At 44.0% G+C, this 14,352-nt stretch overlaps 1 protein-coding gene across 2 annotated transcripts; it reads left to right on the forward strand.

Annotated features, from left to right (window-relative positions):
* The first annotated feature begins 429 nt into the window (after nucleotides 1–429).
* LOC124678251 (G-type lectin S-receptor-like serine/threonine-protein kinase B120) lies at nucleotides 430–6,853 on the forward strand. Of its 2 annotated transcripts, none has more exons than XM_047214170.1 (9): nucleotides 430–1,281; nucleotides 3,038–3,348; nucleotides 3,609–3,941; nucleotides 4,061–4,168; nucleotides 5,177–5,391; nucleotides 5,472–5,682; nucleotides 5,766–6,003; nucleotides 6,093–6,243; nucleotides 6,331–6,853. In XM_047214170.1, exons 1-9 carry the CDS (start codon nucleotides 626–628, stop codon nucleotides 6,637–6,639), a joined length of 2,532 nt encoding a protein of 843 aa, XP_047070126.1. In that variant the 5' UTR covers nucleotides 430–625; the 3' UTR covers nucleotides 6,640–6,853. The 2 variants fall into 2 exon arrangements, with proteins under 2 accessions (XP_047070126.1, XP_047070125.1); XM_047214169.1 differs by having other exon boundaries at nucleotides 432–1,281; nucleotides 5,171–5,391.
* Nucleotides 6,854–14,352: the final 7,499 nt, after the last annotated feature.

A 14,352-nucleotide genomic window follows, 5' to 3' on the forward strand; every position in this document is an offset into this window, starting at 1 on the left:
CCTGGGTTCCTACTCCGACACACAAAAAACCGCACAGGCTACCAAACGTGAGCCACGATTTCGGTGCACGCAACCAGACGCGCCCATTATCTATTCGTGAGTCGATCCATTTGGATCAAAAAAACGGTTTGAATCGTCGTTTTGGATCGCGCCAGTAGAGATGCCTAACCTTTACATTCTTTCTCTTAATCTCTTTTTCTTTCGTAGCCGTGGCCCGGCACCGACCGCTCGGCATCCTCGCACCGTGGGGGAAGGCGGGTCCTGTCCTGACCCCGCGCACGGGCCGCGTGCTAGAATAATGCCGGCCAGGGGAGGGGCCAGAGCTGTGCCGGCTCGACCTGCCACGCCGGCAGCTTCTCGCTTTTGAACCAACGCCAAAGCAAAGCTACGTGCTTAACCACGCTAATTAATATAATATACTACGCCGCCGCACTAAACAAAGCCACGGCACTGGTCTCGCCATAGTCTCTCCTTCTCTCTTTCCCTGCTCGCCACCAGTGAGGTGGTAGTTGGTTCTTGGTAGCTGGGTGCTTGCTTACAGCGCTGCCCGCTGGTGGCCAAAAGCGGGGCACAGGGAAGCCTTCCAGCAGCAGGAGGAAGGCCGCAAGCCTGCAAGCCTGCATCCATGGCGATGGCGGCTTCCCGTCACCTCTCCTCGCTCCTGGCCTGCCTCCACGTCTTGCTGGCCGTCGCAGCGGCAGCAACAAACGACACGCTGAAGCAGGGCGAGTCCCTCTCTGCCGGTTCGACGCTGGTCTCCTCCCCAACGGGGGTGTTCGAGGCGGGCTTCCACGCGCCGGACCCGAACCAGCCCGCCCGCCTCTACCTCTGCATCTGGTACCGCGGCATCGCGCCGCGGACCGTGGCCTGGGTGGCCAACCGCGCGGCGGCGGCCACGGGGCCCTCGCCATCGCTGGCGCTCGCCGCCAGCGGCGAGCTGCGCGTGCTCGACGGCGCCGCGCTGCTCTGGTCCTCCAACACCACCTCGCGCGCCGCGCCGCGCGGGGGCTTCTCGGCCGTGCTCCTCGACTCCGGCAGCCTCCAGGTGCGCGACGACGACGGCGCCGAGGTCTGGGACAGCTTCTGGCACCCCTCCGACACCATGCTCTCCGGGATGCGCATCACCGTCAGGGCGCAGGGCAGGGGCCCGCCCGAGCGGATGCTCTTCACCTCCTGGGCCAGCGCCACCGACCCCTCGCCGGGACGGTACGCGCTCGGCCTCGACCCGGTTAACCCCAGCCAAGCTTACATCTGGAGAGACGGCAATGTTCCCGTCTGGAGGTCTGTCTCTTCATCTCCTTTACGTTTTGCTTCGAATTTATTTATTGCTTAATAATTTTATACCGTTAAATAAATTACTACGAGTAGTTTAAATTTGGCAAGTAATCTGATTTGGGTCAGTCAGTTTTACACGAATTTAACGAAAATATTGCCGCTGGCTCGATCATCCTCTCTCACCTTCTTCCGGCAACGGCAAGCCAGCATCAATTGTTGGCTTTAGCTAGTCTGAACTCTGAATTGCAAGCTGCAGCCATCTTCTTTTCACATGTGATAGCTACGGGGTTCCCATTTCACTATAGAAGGGTTGGAGAAAGTTAATATTTTCCGCCCGCAAAAGTTTATTCTTAAAGCATAAAATCTTGCATGCTAGAGAGAACCATCTGAATAAATCTCTGAAAGATAATACGCTATATCTGGTGGGTCTGTGTCTGACCAACAGTCTTAGCACAGTGCTTGTTAACACGCCGTATCGACTTTTGCTTAATGGTTTCGCCGAAAACTGAAAAGGGGTAGAAGTCCATACGTATCCTATTGGTGGTGCTTCTGATTATCTGTGTGGTGCGGGAGTGTTTTTAACAACCTAATGGCTTAGTAGAAAGATTTTGAGTTGGTGCTTGCTGGTTCGTTGGTCGCATTTTATCGCGGTAGACTTGATTGTGGCGGCACTCCCCGCAAGCCTGCGTCATTGCAGATGCACCCATTTGCGTATATCCATGTATTTAGAGCTGATCAATCTCTAGATGTAAGACAAAGTGTTTCAATTATAATTAGGGTGTCTGCCATTTGCTTAGTGTACATACTTTTTGGGACAAGTTTAGTTTACGAAGCTCAGCAAAGCTCAACTGCAAGTCTGTAACTGATGTGCAACAATATTGTTTTGTTGTGAGTTGCAACCCTGGAACCCATGTTGCACATGTGCTGGCCTTCTATATAATGGCTATTCTGAATTAAGTGCACCTGCTAAATCGTTCGAATGTAGCCTGTAATTTAACCGGTTAATCCTCTGCAAACCTATCCAGTCTGCACTGACATTTATGAACTTGGTTGATTTATCTTTTCACAAATCTGATGCATGTATACTTCAAGTTATTTCTTTTGCGTTTGAAATGGGATTTCAATCTTTTTTTTAATTGTTAGCCAGTTTCACTTGTGCTTGTTTTATTTTCCATAAGAAGCACCCTGTTCTGGGTTCCACTATCATGAGATTACGAAACAGAGTTCAATGTCCAACACCCACACCCACCACCAGAGGTAGAATAGAACTGAAAAGCCAGTAGCTTCCATGCAACACAAGTCATTACCTTGGAAAGCAAGTAATCCAGGTTTCACAAACCAAAATGTGATCGAAAATTCCTAAGGACAAACTCACTAAGAGTACACAATGTTGTCATTCTTTGACAGACCTCTCAAACCTTGTTAACCGTCAGATCCCAGTCCTTCTAAAAATATATAGTGTTAAAAGAACGGCCTAGATTTTTTATCCTCTGTCCACGTAATTTTTCTACCTTGCTTTGGATGAGATCTGGCTCCTTGGGTCGTGCTCTTCATGGCCAGTTCTCATAGCTTTTATGTGGTCCCCAACCTCAAAACTAGTAAGCATTACGAGGTTAGAATCACCATGAGGATTCAATAGTCACACCCGTCCAAATAGGATTCGACTCGTAATGAAATAGGTGTCAACTTTCTCAACATAAATTGTACAAATGACTGAATGTCTTAGTTCAAGATATTATAACTTGTATTTAAATCTTTACAGGTCCGGCCAATGGAGTGGGCTGGATTTTGTAGGCATTCCATATAGACCGCTGTACGTGTATGGGTACAAGCAAGGAAATGATCCAATTCTTGGACCATACTTCACTTACACTGCAACAAATACATCTCTGCAGAGGTTTGTTGTTACACCAGATGGCAAGGACGTCTGCTACATGGTTAAGCAGTCTACACAGGAGTGGGAAATTGTCTGGATGCAACCGTCAAATGAGTGTGAGAATTATGGTGCATGCGGTTCAAATGCGATTTGTAAGGTGCTGCAAGATGGGAAGGCAAAATGTACATGCCTTAAAGGTACATCCTCGGCTCTTGGTGCAATTTCTGACAAGTTCGAGTTTTGCTCTTATGAGTTGCCAGTAAAAGAGAATCTATCTTATTTCTTACGCAAATGGGTGAACTTCCTCCCTGTTCACACAGCGGACTATACGCCGCAATTAGGACCCTAAAATAGGGATACATGGATGTTGTCTCTGCTTCTTTTGACACCTTAATGCCCTCGTTACATGCCAGACAGGAATGCTAACTTTTTTCCTTTCTTTCCGTTGCTTTAATAGGTTTTCAGCCAAAGTTGCTGGATGAGTGGAATGCAGGAAATCGGAGCCAAGGTTGTGTTAGGAAACCACCTTTGGGCTGCCAGGTTAATCAAACTGGAGATGGATTTCTCTCTATTACGAACGTGAAGTGGCCAGATTTCTCATATTGGGTATCTGGTGTGACCGATGGGGATGGGTGCATGAATTCCTGCCAGCAAAACTGTTCATGCAGTGCCTATGTCTACATGCCTATGTTGATGGGGTGTCTACACTGGGGTAGTGACCTGATTGATGTTTGCCAGTTGCAGACTGGGGGTTATACCCTTAACCTCAAACTTCCTGCTTCCGAGTTACGTAAGTAATGATGATTATCCAGAATCTAAAGTTAGTATATGCAGTTATGCACACTTCCATATTTTCTCACCTTGGGCTTACAATGTTTATGTTGGGTTATGCTGTCCTTTCATGAGCAGGCTCACATCATGCAACTTGGAAAATAGCCACTATAGTATCTGCCGTGGTGCTATTCATTTTGGTAGCTTGTCTCCTTTTATGGTGGAAGCGTGGCAGAAATATCAAAGGTAAGGTTCTGTGAATTTTTTATTCAGTCATTGAAGTTCAATAAAAAACTCATTCTGTTGCCGTCCAAAGAGACTGCATTCTTTGTGGTGGTTACTAGTTAGTATAATCAAGTGTCCCTACTTAGTTCCACACACATCTTTGAGATTATGGAGAGTAAAAATCCCACTTTGCACCCCTCAACTCTTGTCATGGTCTAAATTTCACCAGTCCGCTCTAAAACTGGGAAAAGAAATCACACCCTTAACTGTGAATACCAGAAAACTTGACCACACGAGACCAGGCAAAAGTGGGTTCGGAAAGACATGGCATAATGCGCTATTGTGGTGTCACATGGATCCTAATCACCCCACATGTCTGCCATATCAGAGATTCCAAAGTCTTCTAATTAAAATTAAAACTTTGACTAGAATTCCATGAAAATCAAAAATAGTTTGAATAATAGCAATATTTGAGAAAATAGGTGAAATTTTGCTAAAGACGCACACAATCAATCTAGATATATTCGTGAAAAAATAGGCTACACTGAATCCGAATAATAATTTAATTGCGAAGACCCTGTTTTTTGGAATATTATAAGTTACTTTTGTGTGTATTTCCTGTTTTTTCCAGAATATTTTTGCTCTCGTTATTCTTTATAATCCTTTGCCTCTCCAAAGTTCCTGATTATTTTCAGTAAATTTCTGAATGGTTTTGAATATGTGTGAGGGGGATCAGGATCCATGTGGGCCTTACCATGCTGAAATCGCTGACCGCATTTGACTGGCTTAAGAGGTAGTTTATCCAATGTTAGTGTGTGATTTGTAATATGTTGGGCTTCAGACTCAAGGATAAAATCTAAACTTTTCTAGGATTTAAGGGGTTTTAACTTTTAAGGACTTGTACCTTTGAGAAACCATAAACTTGGTTGTCAAGCTGTTGTGAACTGACAGCTGTACTAATCAGTCTTAGTTTCAAAAGGATCTCTTGAAGGCAAGTACAGTGTTAACTACTATGCTTGGCAGGTGCAGTGCACAGAAGCTGGAGGTCAAGACGTTCATCTACCAGATCTCAGAGTACTGCTAGCATGCTGGATATTTCACGTTCAATTCATTTCAATGATGAAACTGAGGATGGAAAAAGTCATGAACTCAAAGTACTTTCCCTGGACCGCATTAAAGCTGCTACTAGTAATTTCAGTGAATCCAACAAGCTTGGGGAAGGTGGATTTGGCCCTGTTTATATGGTATGCATCATGTTATAAGTGACTACTAGTCTTTGTATTATACTTGGGTTGACGATAATTAATACCATTAATCACTTCAGGGAACATTACCTGGTGGAGAAGAAGTAGCTGTGAAGAGGCTTTGTAAGAATTCAGGTCAAGGCCATGAGGAGTTCAAGAACGAGGTCATATTGATTGCAAAGTTGCAACACCGCAATCTTGTCAGATTATTAGCATGCTGTATACAGGGAGAAGAGAAGATCTTGGTGTATGAATACATGCCCAACAAGAGCCTCGATGCATTTATCTTTAGTACGTATCATTTCCGTACAACCTCATTCCTCTTCTAGATTGAACAATATGCTGATCGAATTGTAATTACTATGGACGAATAGATGCTGAAAAGCGAGGTCTCCTCGACTGGAGGACACGGTTTGATATCATTGAAGGTATTGCTCGAGGGCTACTATATCTCCACCGGGACTCAAGGCTGCGTATTGTTCACCGTGACCTAAAGGCCAGCAATATTCTCCTAGACACAGACATGATCCCGAAAATATCGGATTTCGGAATGGCAAGGATGTTCGGAGGGGATGAAAACCAGTTCAATACAAACCGTGTCGTTGGAACATTGTATGTGCAATTCAAATAGACCTTATGATGACTGGAATATTGCCACTGCATTATGTCAAGTTGGATTTTCATTTCTTTTCTTTTTGCAGTGGCTACATGTCTCCTGAATATGCGATGGAAGGCATTTTCTCAGTTAAGTCTGATGTTTATAGCTTCGGAGTTCTGATCTTGGAGATCATCACAGGGAAGAGGGCTGTCAGCTTTCATGGTCAACAGGACTCTCTCAACATCGCGGGATATGTAAGCACATACCATATCCCATATGCCACACATATCTTCAAACTTTGCTTCTGTTTCTTCATGGCTTGAATCGACAATCATTTTCAGGCGTGGCAACAATGGAATGAGGACAAGGGTGAGGAAATGATTGACCCATTGATAAGACCATCGTGCTCAATTCGACAAGTCATGAGGTGCATCCACATTGCATTGCTATGTGTGCAAGATCATGCCCAGGAACGTCCCGACATCCCTGCGGTCATTAATATGTTGAGCAGTGACAACTCCGCTCTTACCATGCCGAGGCCGCCAACCCTGATGCTTCGAGGCCGTGCTGTCGAGTCGAGCAAATCAAGCGAGAACGAGAGAAGCCACTCCATAGGTACCGTATCAATGACACAGCTGCATGGAAGATAGCATAGCAAGGACAGTATGCCAAAAATATGGTGTTTTCCTTTTCCAAGACGTACTGCAATGCTGGTGTGTTTCTGTAGACTAGGATTTGGGCGGGGTTTGATGAAGCCAATTTGTACGAAAAAATATGTTAATTTTTGTCATCTGTAAAGTTACAATGAAAGCCGATTTTCGAAATGGGAGTTTAGTTAGGACCAGCTACATGCTTTGACAGAAAGCGACTGAATGTCTAACTTGACAGTGATTGCTTGACTGTACTCATGTGTAAGTATAATTTAAATATCATCATCTGAACTTGGGGCAAACGTGAGCTTCCCCATAAGCAAAAGAAAGGAAAGATTTAAGCCACGCTTTGCTCATGTAAGATAGGTGACGTCTAATCTTAAGTTAGCAAGTGATTTAGATTTTTTTAAAAAAGTGAACTGGGAATCAGCAATATTGAAAAGAATTCGTGATTTCAGTTGACAGAGGCTTGGCAGAACTGAAGGAACAAAAAAAAAAAAAAATCGTCGTCGTTCTTTTATCCAACCGGTTCACTTGGCCGGTCCTTCTGTCCGAAAATATCTGATGTGTATTAAATGGAACTTTTGGAATCTAGGTACTCCTGAACCCAATTAAACTTAGTCTGAGACTAAGTTATGTAGTTGTCCCGACCCTCAAGTTACAGAAATTATTGCGCGGGTGAGTTTCCTTCATACTATTTATTTGAAACTTGTTATTTTTTTCTAAGCTACATGTTTTCGAATTTGATACTGAAAACATACATACGTGCATCCTCTACATGTATAATTTTTATTCAGAATTTTTTGAGTTTCAAAAATACGGACTTTTTGCCGAAACAGTGATCCGGGTTCCGTTGGACCCATGATCCATCACGCATTTTTGGATGTGTATAAAGGGAAATTTTAGAACCTGCGTACTTCCGAACCGGATTAAACTTAGTTTGGGACTAAGTTACGTAGTTGCCCCGATCTTCAAGTTACAAAAATTACTGTGGGGATGAATTTCCTTAAGGCAATGTAACTGGGTGGAGTAGCAATGCAGAGTACCACGCGACTGCAGCCTTTTGGAGCACGAGCTACATGTGACATGTTTTTTAAAACTTTAGAAACTCTAATTCAATCTTTAAAAAATCTAAAATACCCGCATATAGTTATTGATGTATTCTAGCTCTGTGTAATTTTTTTACATGAAATACCTTTTTTTAAAAACTTTCATAAACTTTATTAAACCACTTGCTCAGCAGAATTGCTAGCAACCAGACCAGAAACAGAGTCTAGAGAATGCTGGATCCACTCGGAGATAAAAAAAAAAAAGGGGGTAGATCTAGGTACGTTAAACAATACTGAATTCGGAACTTCTAACTTTTTCCTTGAGATGGGTTACTTTACGAGTCTAGAATATGAAGTTTTCAATGCATTCAAAATTTTAACATCCGTAGTAGTAGTAGTGCATGTAGGGAATTATTGAGATTTTGCTGATACTTTGATTAGAAATTGACTTTGGAGGTTTCGGAAAAAACTGAGGCTGCTTGCAGGCCGAGCTCTAGCTTCCAGCGTCAGTCACCGGCCGCCTACCTTGCGGGTTGACCAGATCAGAGGACGAGGTCGTCTCCTACTCGTAGTAGTCTCGCTGCAATGCTGTGGCGTCCAAATCTTGACCCGTTTCCAGATGCTATACTTGCCACCCCGTTTCATATACCTTTCGCGCGTCGCGCCGGCGATTCCACTTTCCAGCGCACAGCGCACATGCCAACTTGCCAAGCGGCGCCCATCCAACCAGCGACCGCTTAGAGCAAGTATAATAAGTCCTAGTCAGCTGGCTATAAGGGTTAAAATAATATATTCATGCTTAGTTGGAGGAGAGAGAGGAGGAGAGAGAAGAGGAGTGGGCTCACGCAAGAAGCCGAGTCTCAAGACGCTGCTTCCTGAAGCACTTTGTGAGAGTGAAATGTGGGCCATCCATTGATAAAGTAGTACATGATTATAGCTCACTATTATACATGTTGGCTCTATGTTAGCTACAAATGACATGACACATGGCTTATAGCCAGCAGCTGGCTATACTATTAAACTTGCTCTTAGAGAGAAGAACCGTCGCTGGCCGTTCCTAGGGAAGCACGTGCTCCCGTTCTTTTCTTTCCTCGGTGACCGGCCGGCCACGTCCGTGATCTAGTTTGACCCTTCGTTGTTTCTGCGTATGCTCTCTGCCTCCCCTGAAGAGACCGATGTACCACGAGGACGAAGTTGGAAGGCCACTAGAACGCTATTGTTAGGGCCATCTCCAACGCGGCGATCCATTCCATGTTCGTGCGTTCGGATGTATCAAAACGGATAAAAACGCGGGTTAATGTGGTCACGCATCGTAAATACGGATAATCGCGATGTCCGGGACGACCCAAACCCGGCCTAAATCTGGGCTAGCTTTGCGTGACAGCGGATGGCACGCGCGTCCGCCTGCTCGCCTGCTCGCCTCCCTGGGCCCAGCTATCGGTGGGGGGCACGATTATTATTAAATGTGGACTAGGAGGGTACTGTCCCTGTCCAGTCCACTTCCCACTCGCAGTCCACCTCCCCACGCGCTCGCAACCGACGCCATGGCCTCGAAGAGGGCTTTTGCTCCCGGTGCCAACAACGGCGAGGCCAGCATCAGCCGCCGTCCTCCGCCTGCGTTGAGGGCTGCCGGACACCGCGTCGGTCTCTACATCGGAGAGGCCGGCCGCGTCAGCGCGGCATTGGCGCAACCCGCGCCGCTGGTGCCGAAGCCGGAGGAGGACGACGACCTGGACATGCACGCCGCTCTGGCGCTGTCCATCGCGGAGGAGGAGGCCAAGTGGCCGCAGCTCGCGGCGGTGGTCCGCACCTCCGCGATGAAGGAGGAGGCCCGGCAGGCGGTCGAGGACGCCGAGGCTTGGGCGTTGCTCGGCCAGGCCCGCAGGGAGGAGGAGGCCTTATGGCGGCGCGACGAGGCCAGGCTCCGGCAGGAGGAGGCCAGGAGCCGGCGCGACGAGGACAAGCGCCAGGAGGCCAGCCGCCTGGCGGAGCAGGAGAGGCATCGAGGCGGAGCTGCGGGCGGCTCCGGACCCCCACTCGGCCTGGGAAGAGGCCCAGTGGTCGTTGTGGCCGGAGTCCCCGGCGCGCTCGAGCCACAACAGCGCATCGCTACCCGGGGTCATCGAGGCCCACAGGGACTAGGCGGTGCACCGCGGCCACCTCATCCTCCTCAAACCCTAGGCTAGGGTTTTATATTTTTTTAGTTTAAGGCCCATATAGAGGGCTTTCTTTTGTAGTTTAAATTTACCCAAAATAGGGCATATGTATAAAAATAGGGCATATGTTTAATGAAATATGTTTTAGATTTAATTGTTTTCATTTTTTTTGTTGTATTTGACTTTTGCAGTGCGTCCGCGCGTTGGGCGCAGTGCGCGACCCAAACGGACCGACTGCCAGATCCGCCTGTCCCCGTGGCCACCCAAACGGCCCCATCCGGATGGGCCAACGCGTCTGATTTGGTCGCCGCGGTGGAGATGCCCTTAAGTTTACATTCTACAACGCGGCTACCATTTCAAACATAAATGTATTACCTCTCACGAATAAATAGACATCTAAAATTTGTCTAAATCTAGATTTATCTAGACGCTATTTAGTATATAGATACATCCAAATTTAGGAAAAGCTCAAACATCGTTTTATAGAGGGAGGGTGATTTACTTTATTTGAGCGGGCAGGTGTACCCAACGCAGCCACCCGGATCCGGTTTGCGCTAGGCCATTTTTTATTTTGCAGAATATTATCATTTCGCCCATTTCATCACAAATGAAAGCAAATATGTAGGAAAAAATAACAAATAAATTCACGCTACTCTCACATTTAACCAAAGAATTAAAAGGATCACAATATGGGCATAGTTCATGAACAATCACACAAAAACGAGATAAATATCGAGTGATCACCTCGACCATGATCAATCTTGAACTATGCACTTCTCCCTAGGGGCATGTCAGTCAAGTTAGTCTACATGATCATGTTCTCCTAGGAGAGTATTTTGAGCTCAACTTCTTGTTGCTTGATCTCAACTTCCTTGGGCATTGCCAATCCATTGAGCTCTACTTCGTTTTCCTTGAGTTTTACCTCCTTAACTCTTGATCAGGTATTGCTCTCATCAATGTCAAGCTTTTTTTTTTTTTTGTATATCATTGTGGTTTTTTATTTGCTCCTCCTTCTCCTGGCATTTCCTCTCCCCTTCTTATTTGACACCTCCTTGTCGGCCATCAACCCCTTGATTGTATCTTGAAGTGTTGAAGCCTCACACTTCAAGTCTTGCTTGGTTTAGGCGATGCCTCATCAAGATCGATCACGATTGATTCCTTGGCATGCTTGCTTCCAACCAATGACTTCTTGTCAGCCTTATAGCCGTCTTGCCACTTGGAGAATTTTTGAGGTCCTTCCAACAATGCGTCAGTGTAAAGGGTGTATCCCCACGTGCAACCAATAATATAGAACTACACGTGTACATAGAAACATAAATTTATTTATAAATAAGGGGCGGAAATTACCATGTCCTTGATGCCAATGCCACTCACGGGCCACAAAACATGGTCTCTTGCACTTGGAAAAGACGCCAATCTCTTTTGAATGGAAATTCATTGTGATCGCTCAAGTTGCATCTTTGGGAGATAATGGTATCATAATATGGGTCTTCCTTACCACCGAGAGAGACAATAATTATCCCAGACACTTGTCGTCTCAAAGGAAAACATATCATTTCTCCTCCAATGAGACGGTTCGCATAATGAATTGCTCCCATCCTTCGCCTCCCATGCGGGTCAACGTACATTCTTTCTCCACGACAATGTGATATGTAGCCCCAATCGCCTGCAAGCGCACACTCTCTTGTGCTGCTTCGTTGAACAATAACATTTCATTGCATGGAACATCTATGCACCATAAACAAAGGAGACACACGTTAAACTAATGGTGAAAATGCTAAATAAATGATTACAAAGTTGTATGAAAAAAATAGTTTGTTACCATTGAATCTTCAAACTCCGTCACACATGTAGACACTAAATAATAAGCCCGATGACAAGCTAGAGGCGCACTCACTCTGGCATTTTTGGCACGGTGCCATATCTCCTAATAACAAAAACAAAAATAATCGAAATCAACATGTTCTACTAACAACAACACAAATCATCTAAAAACATCTACATAGCACATGTTAAACATAAACCATATTAAACTTAAACTCTATTATGTAAAGGTGGATATTAAACATAGAACATCCTAAACTTAAAGTCATCTAGTCATAGGCAGGAGACACCTGCTTCGGGCCCCTCCACGTTCTAAGATCCCGCTTCTCACCAAGAATGGGGATAGCGGCCCCACGCGGGCACCTAAGTCTCCATCTTGTACATAACATAGAAACACACCTCATCTTCAATTTGACATCACCGAGAGCTAAGAAATACCGAATAAAAGTAATTATTAGCAATGAAAAAAAATGATATTATCTTACACTAAATCCACATAATTCTACACATAATGTTTATCTGCACAAACTAGATACTAGCTACAATATACCAAATTCCACTAATTCTAAACATATATCATCTAAAATCAAGTTAAAACATTACACCAAATTCTACAAAAAAAATCCACCTAATAAAAAACACCAAATTCTACACAAGCTCTACCAAATCATATAAATGTAACTAGAAGTTATAAAAAAACTCCACCAGATCATATAACAATACCTAGAAGTTCTAGAGAATAACTATAATGAACTAGAAAAAAAAATCAACACTACACATGCATATCTAAATCATATAATTCAGCAATGATAATCTAATTAATCTAAACCATCTCAACAAACTAGCAAAAAAGAGGAAGAGGAAGGGGCACCTGACAAGTGACGATGCGGATGGGGTGGCGGAAACTTGTTTGTAAAAGGAATACGGTAGGGGAAGCCCCAACAATGATTTTTTTATACATAATAAGAACCCAACTCTATGTCCCTACGAACTTGAACTTGGGTGGCGGTGGTGACTTTTACAGGAGGAGATTGGTGACACAAACATGGGAAGAGAGCAGAGGTAAGGAGCAGCGGAGGCACAAGGGCAGTGGCGAGGAGAGGGGGAGTGAGGGGGCGGTGATGATGGCGGCGAGAGGAGGGACAGGGGAGGCATGCATGATGGACATCAAAGAAGGGGCGGCATAGTGTGTGTGGAGTTATTAGGTGGAGAGAAAGAAAGAAAGAAAGAAAGAAAGAAAGAAAGAAAGAGAGAACATGTGGTGTTCCGTGTTTCGGTGGCCGGTTCTCCCCTCTCCCCTATTTTTTTTTTCTTATTTTCAGTTAATTTAAATATGTTTTACTAATAATTACTAAATAGTATGATATCTAGTATTGTGTCACAACTCCATACCACTGTTAAAAATGTTAGTGTCATTACAATTAAAATCCACGGTAGTGATATTTTCTGTCCAGCCGCACATGTGGGTCCCACACACTTGTGACTTGTCTACTTTCTTGACATGCTACTGGTATGGTATTAATGGTGACATACTAGGAAATGACACGCCACCGGTTATACCAGTGGCCTGTACAGGAGATGCAACACCAATGTTACAGTGCTACCTATAAGCAATTTCCTACCATTGCATCACTTTTTTACAATAAATCATGAATAAATACGAAAGAAAAGTATCTTTCAACTTGGACAAGATGATCGGATTATTGTGTGTCAAGCGAACCTTAAACTCTATACGTCTTTATTTGGTGCGTCGGTTCCAAATTTTTTTAGCATGAGTGAAGAAGTCACTCATGATATTTCATAACTCAACAAGGAGGATAGTGTTATTCTCACATCACCTTTTACAGAAGAGCAAGTGTTTGAAGCAATATATCTCAAATGAAATATAATAAAGCTCCAGGTCCTGGCAGTTTCCCGCGGAGTTCTATCAAAAGTTATGGAACATCATTAAGAATGATATGATGGTGGTGTTAATGCAGTTGCAAAATGGGCAGATGCCATTATATAAGTTAAACTTTGGCGTCGTAACACTCTTACCTAAGAAGGAAGATGTGAATAGAATTAAGCAATACAAGCCCATTTGTTTACTCAATATTAGTTTCACAGTTTTCACTAAAGTTAGAACTAATAGAGAAACTGTGATTGTAGTACGACTGTAACAACCCAAAAATTTCAAAACAAACAAAATGAATTTCCCTAGTTCCAAATTTTGGAACCAACAAAAACTTTTATTAAAATAAGATTTATACATAAAGATCTTGTTTAAATCTTGTGTTTTGCCATGATGAGTGTTATTATGCTTATGTGCTAAACCCTAAAACCCTAATGTGATCAAGTGAAGGTCACCAACCCAATAAAATAAAAGAGAAAGAAATCAAATAAGAAAAACCTTAAACCCTAATCTTCTCCAGAAATCATTTTGGATCTATTTTGAGAAACCCAAAATAAAATAAAAGACATATGGGGGCATATAGCCCTAATAGGTAAATCTTGAACCCTACCTTTATTATTTATGCTAAATGGTGGTGAACCATTATGAACCCCACTAAACCCTAAACCTCACCCTCTTTTTCATCACCCTAGTGAAAATAAAATAAAAGTAAATTAAATAAGAAAAAGGTATATGTGCCTATGGCTATTTTTTTATAAATCTTTACCTTAAACCTTTCCACTTTATTTAGATA

The sequence above is a fragment of the Lolium rigidum genome, chromosome 7, assembly GCF_022539505.1.
Source record: "Lolium rigidum isolate FL_2022 chromosome 7, APGP_CSIRO_Lrig_0.1, whole genome shotgun sequence".
Lineage (NCBI taxonomy): Eukaryota > Viridiplantae > Streptophyta > Magnoliopsida > Poales > Poaceae > Lolium > Lolium rigidum.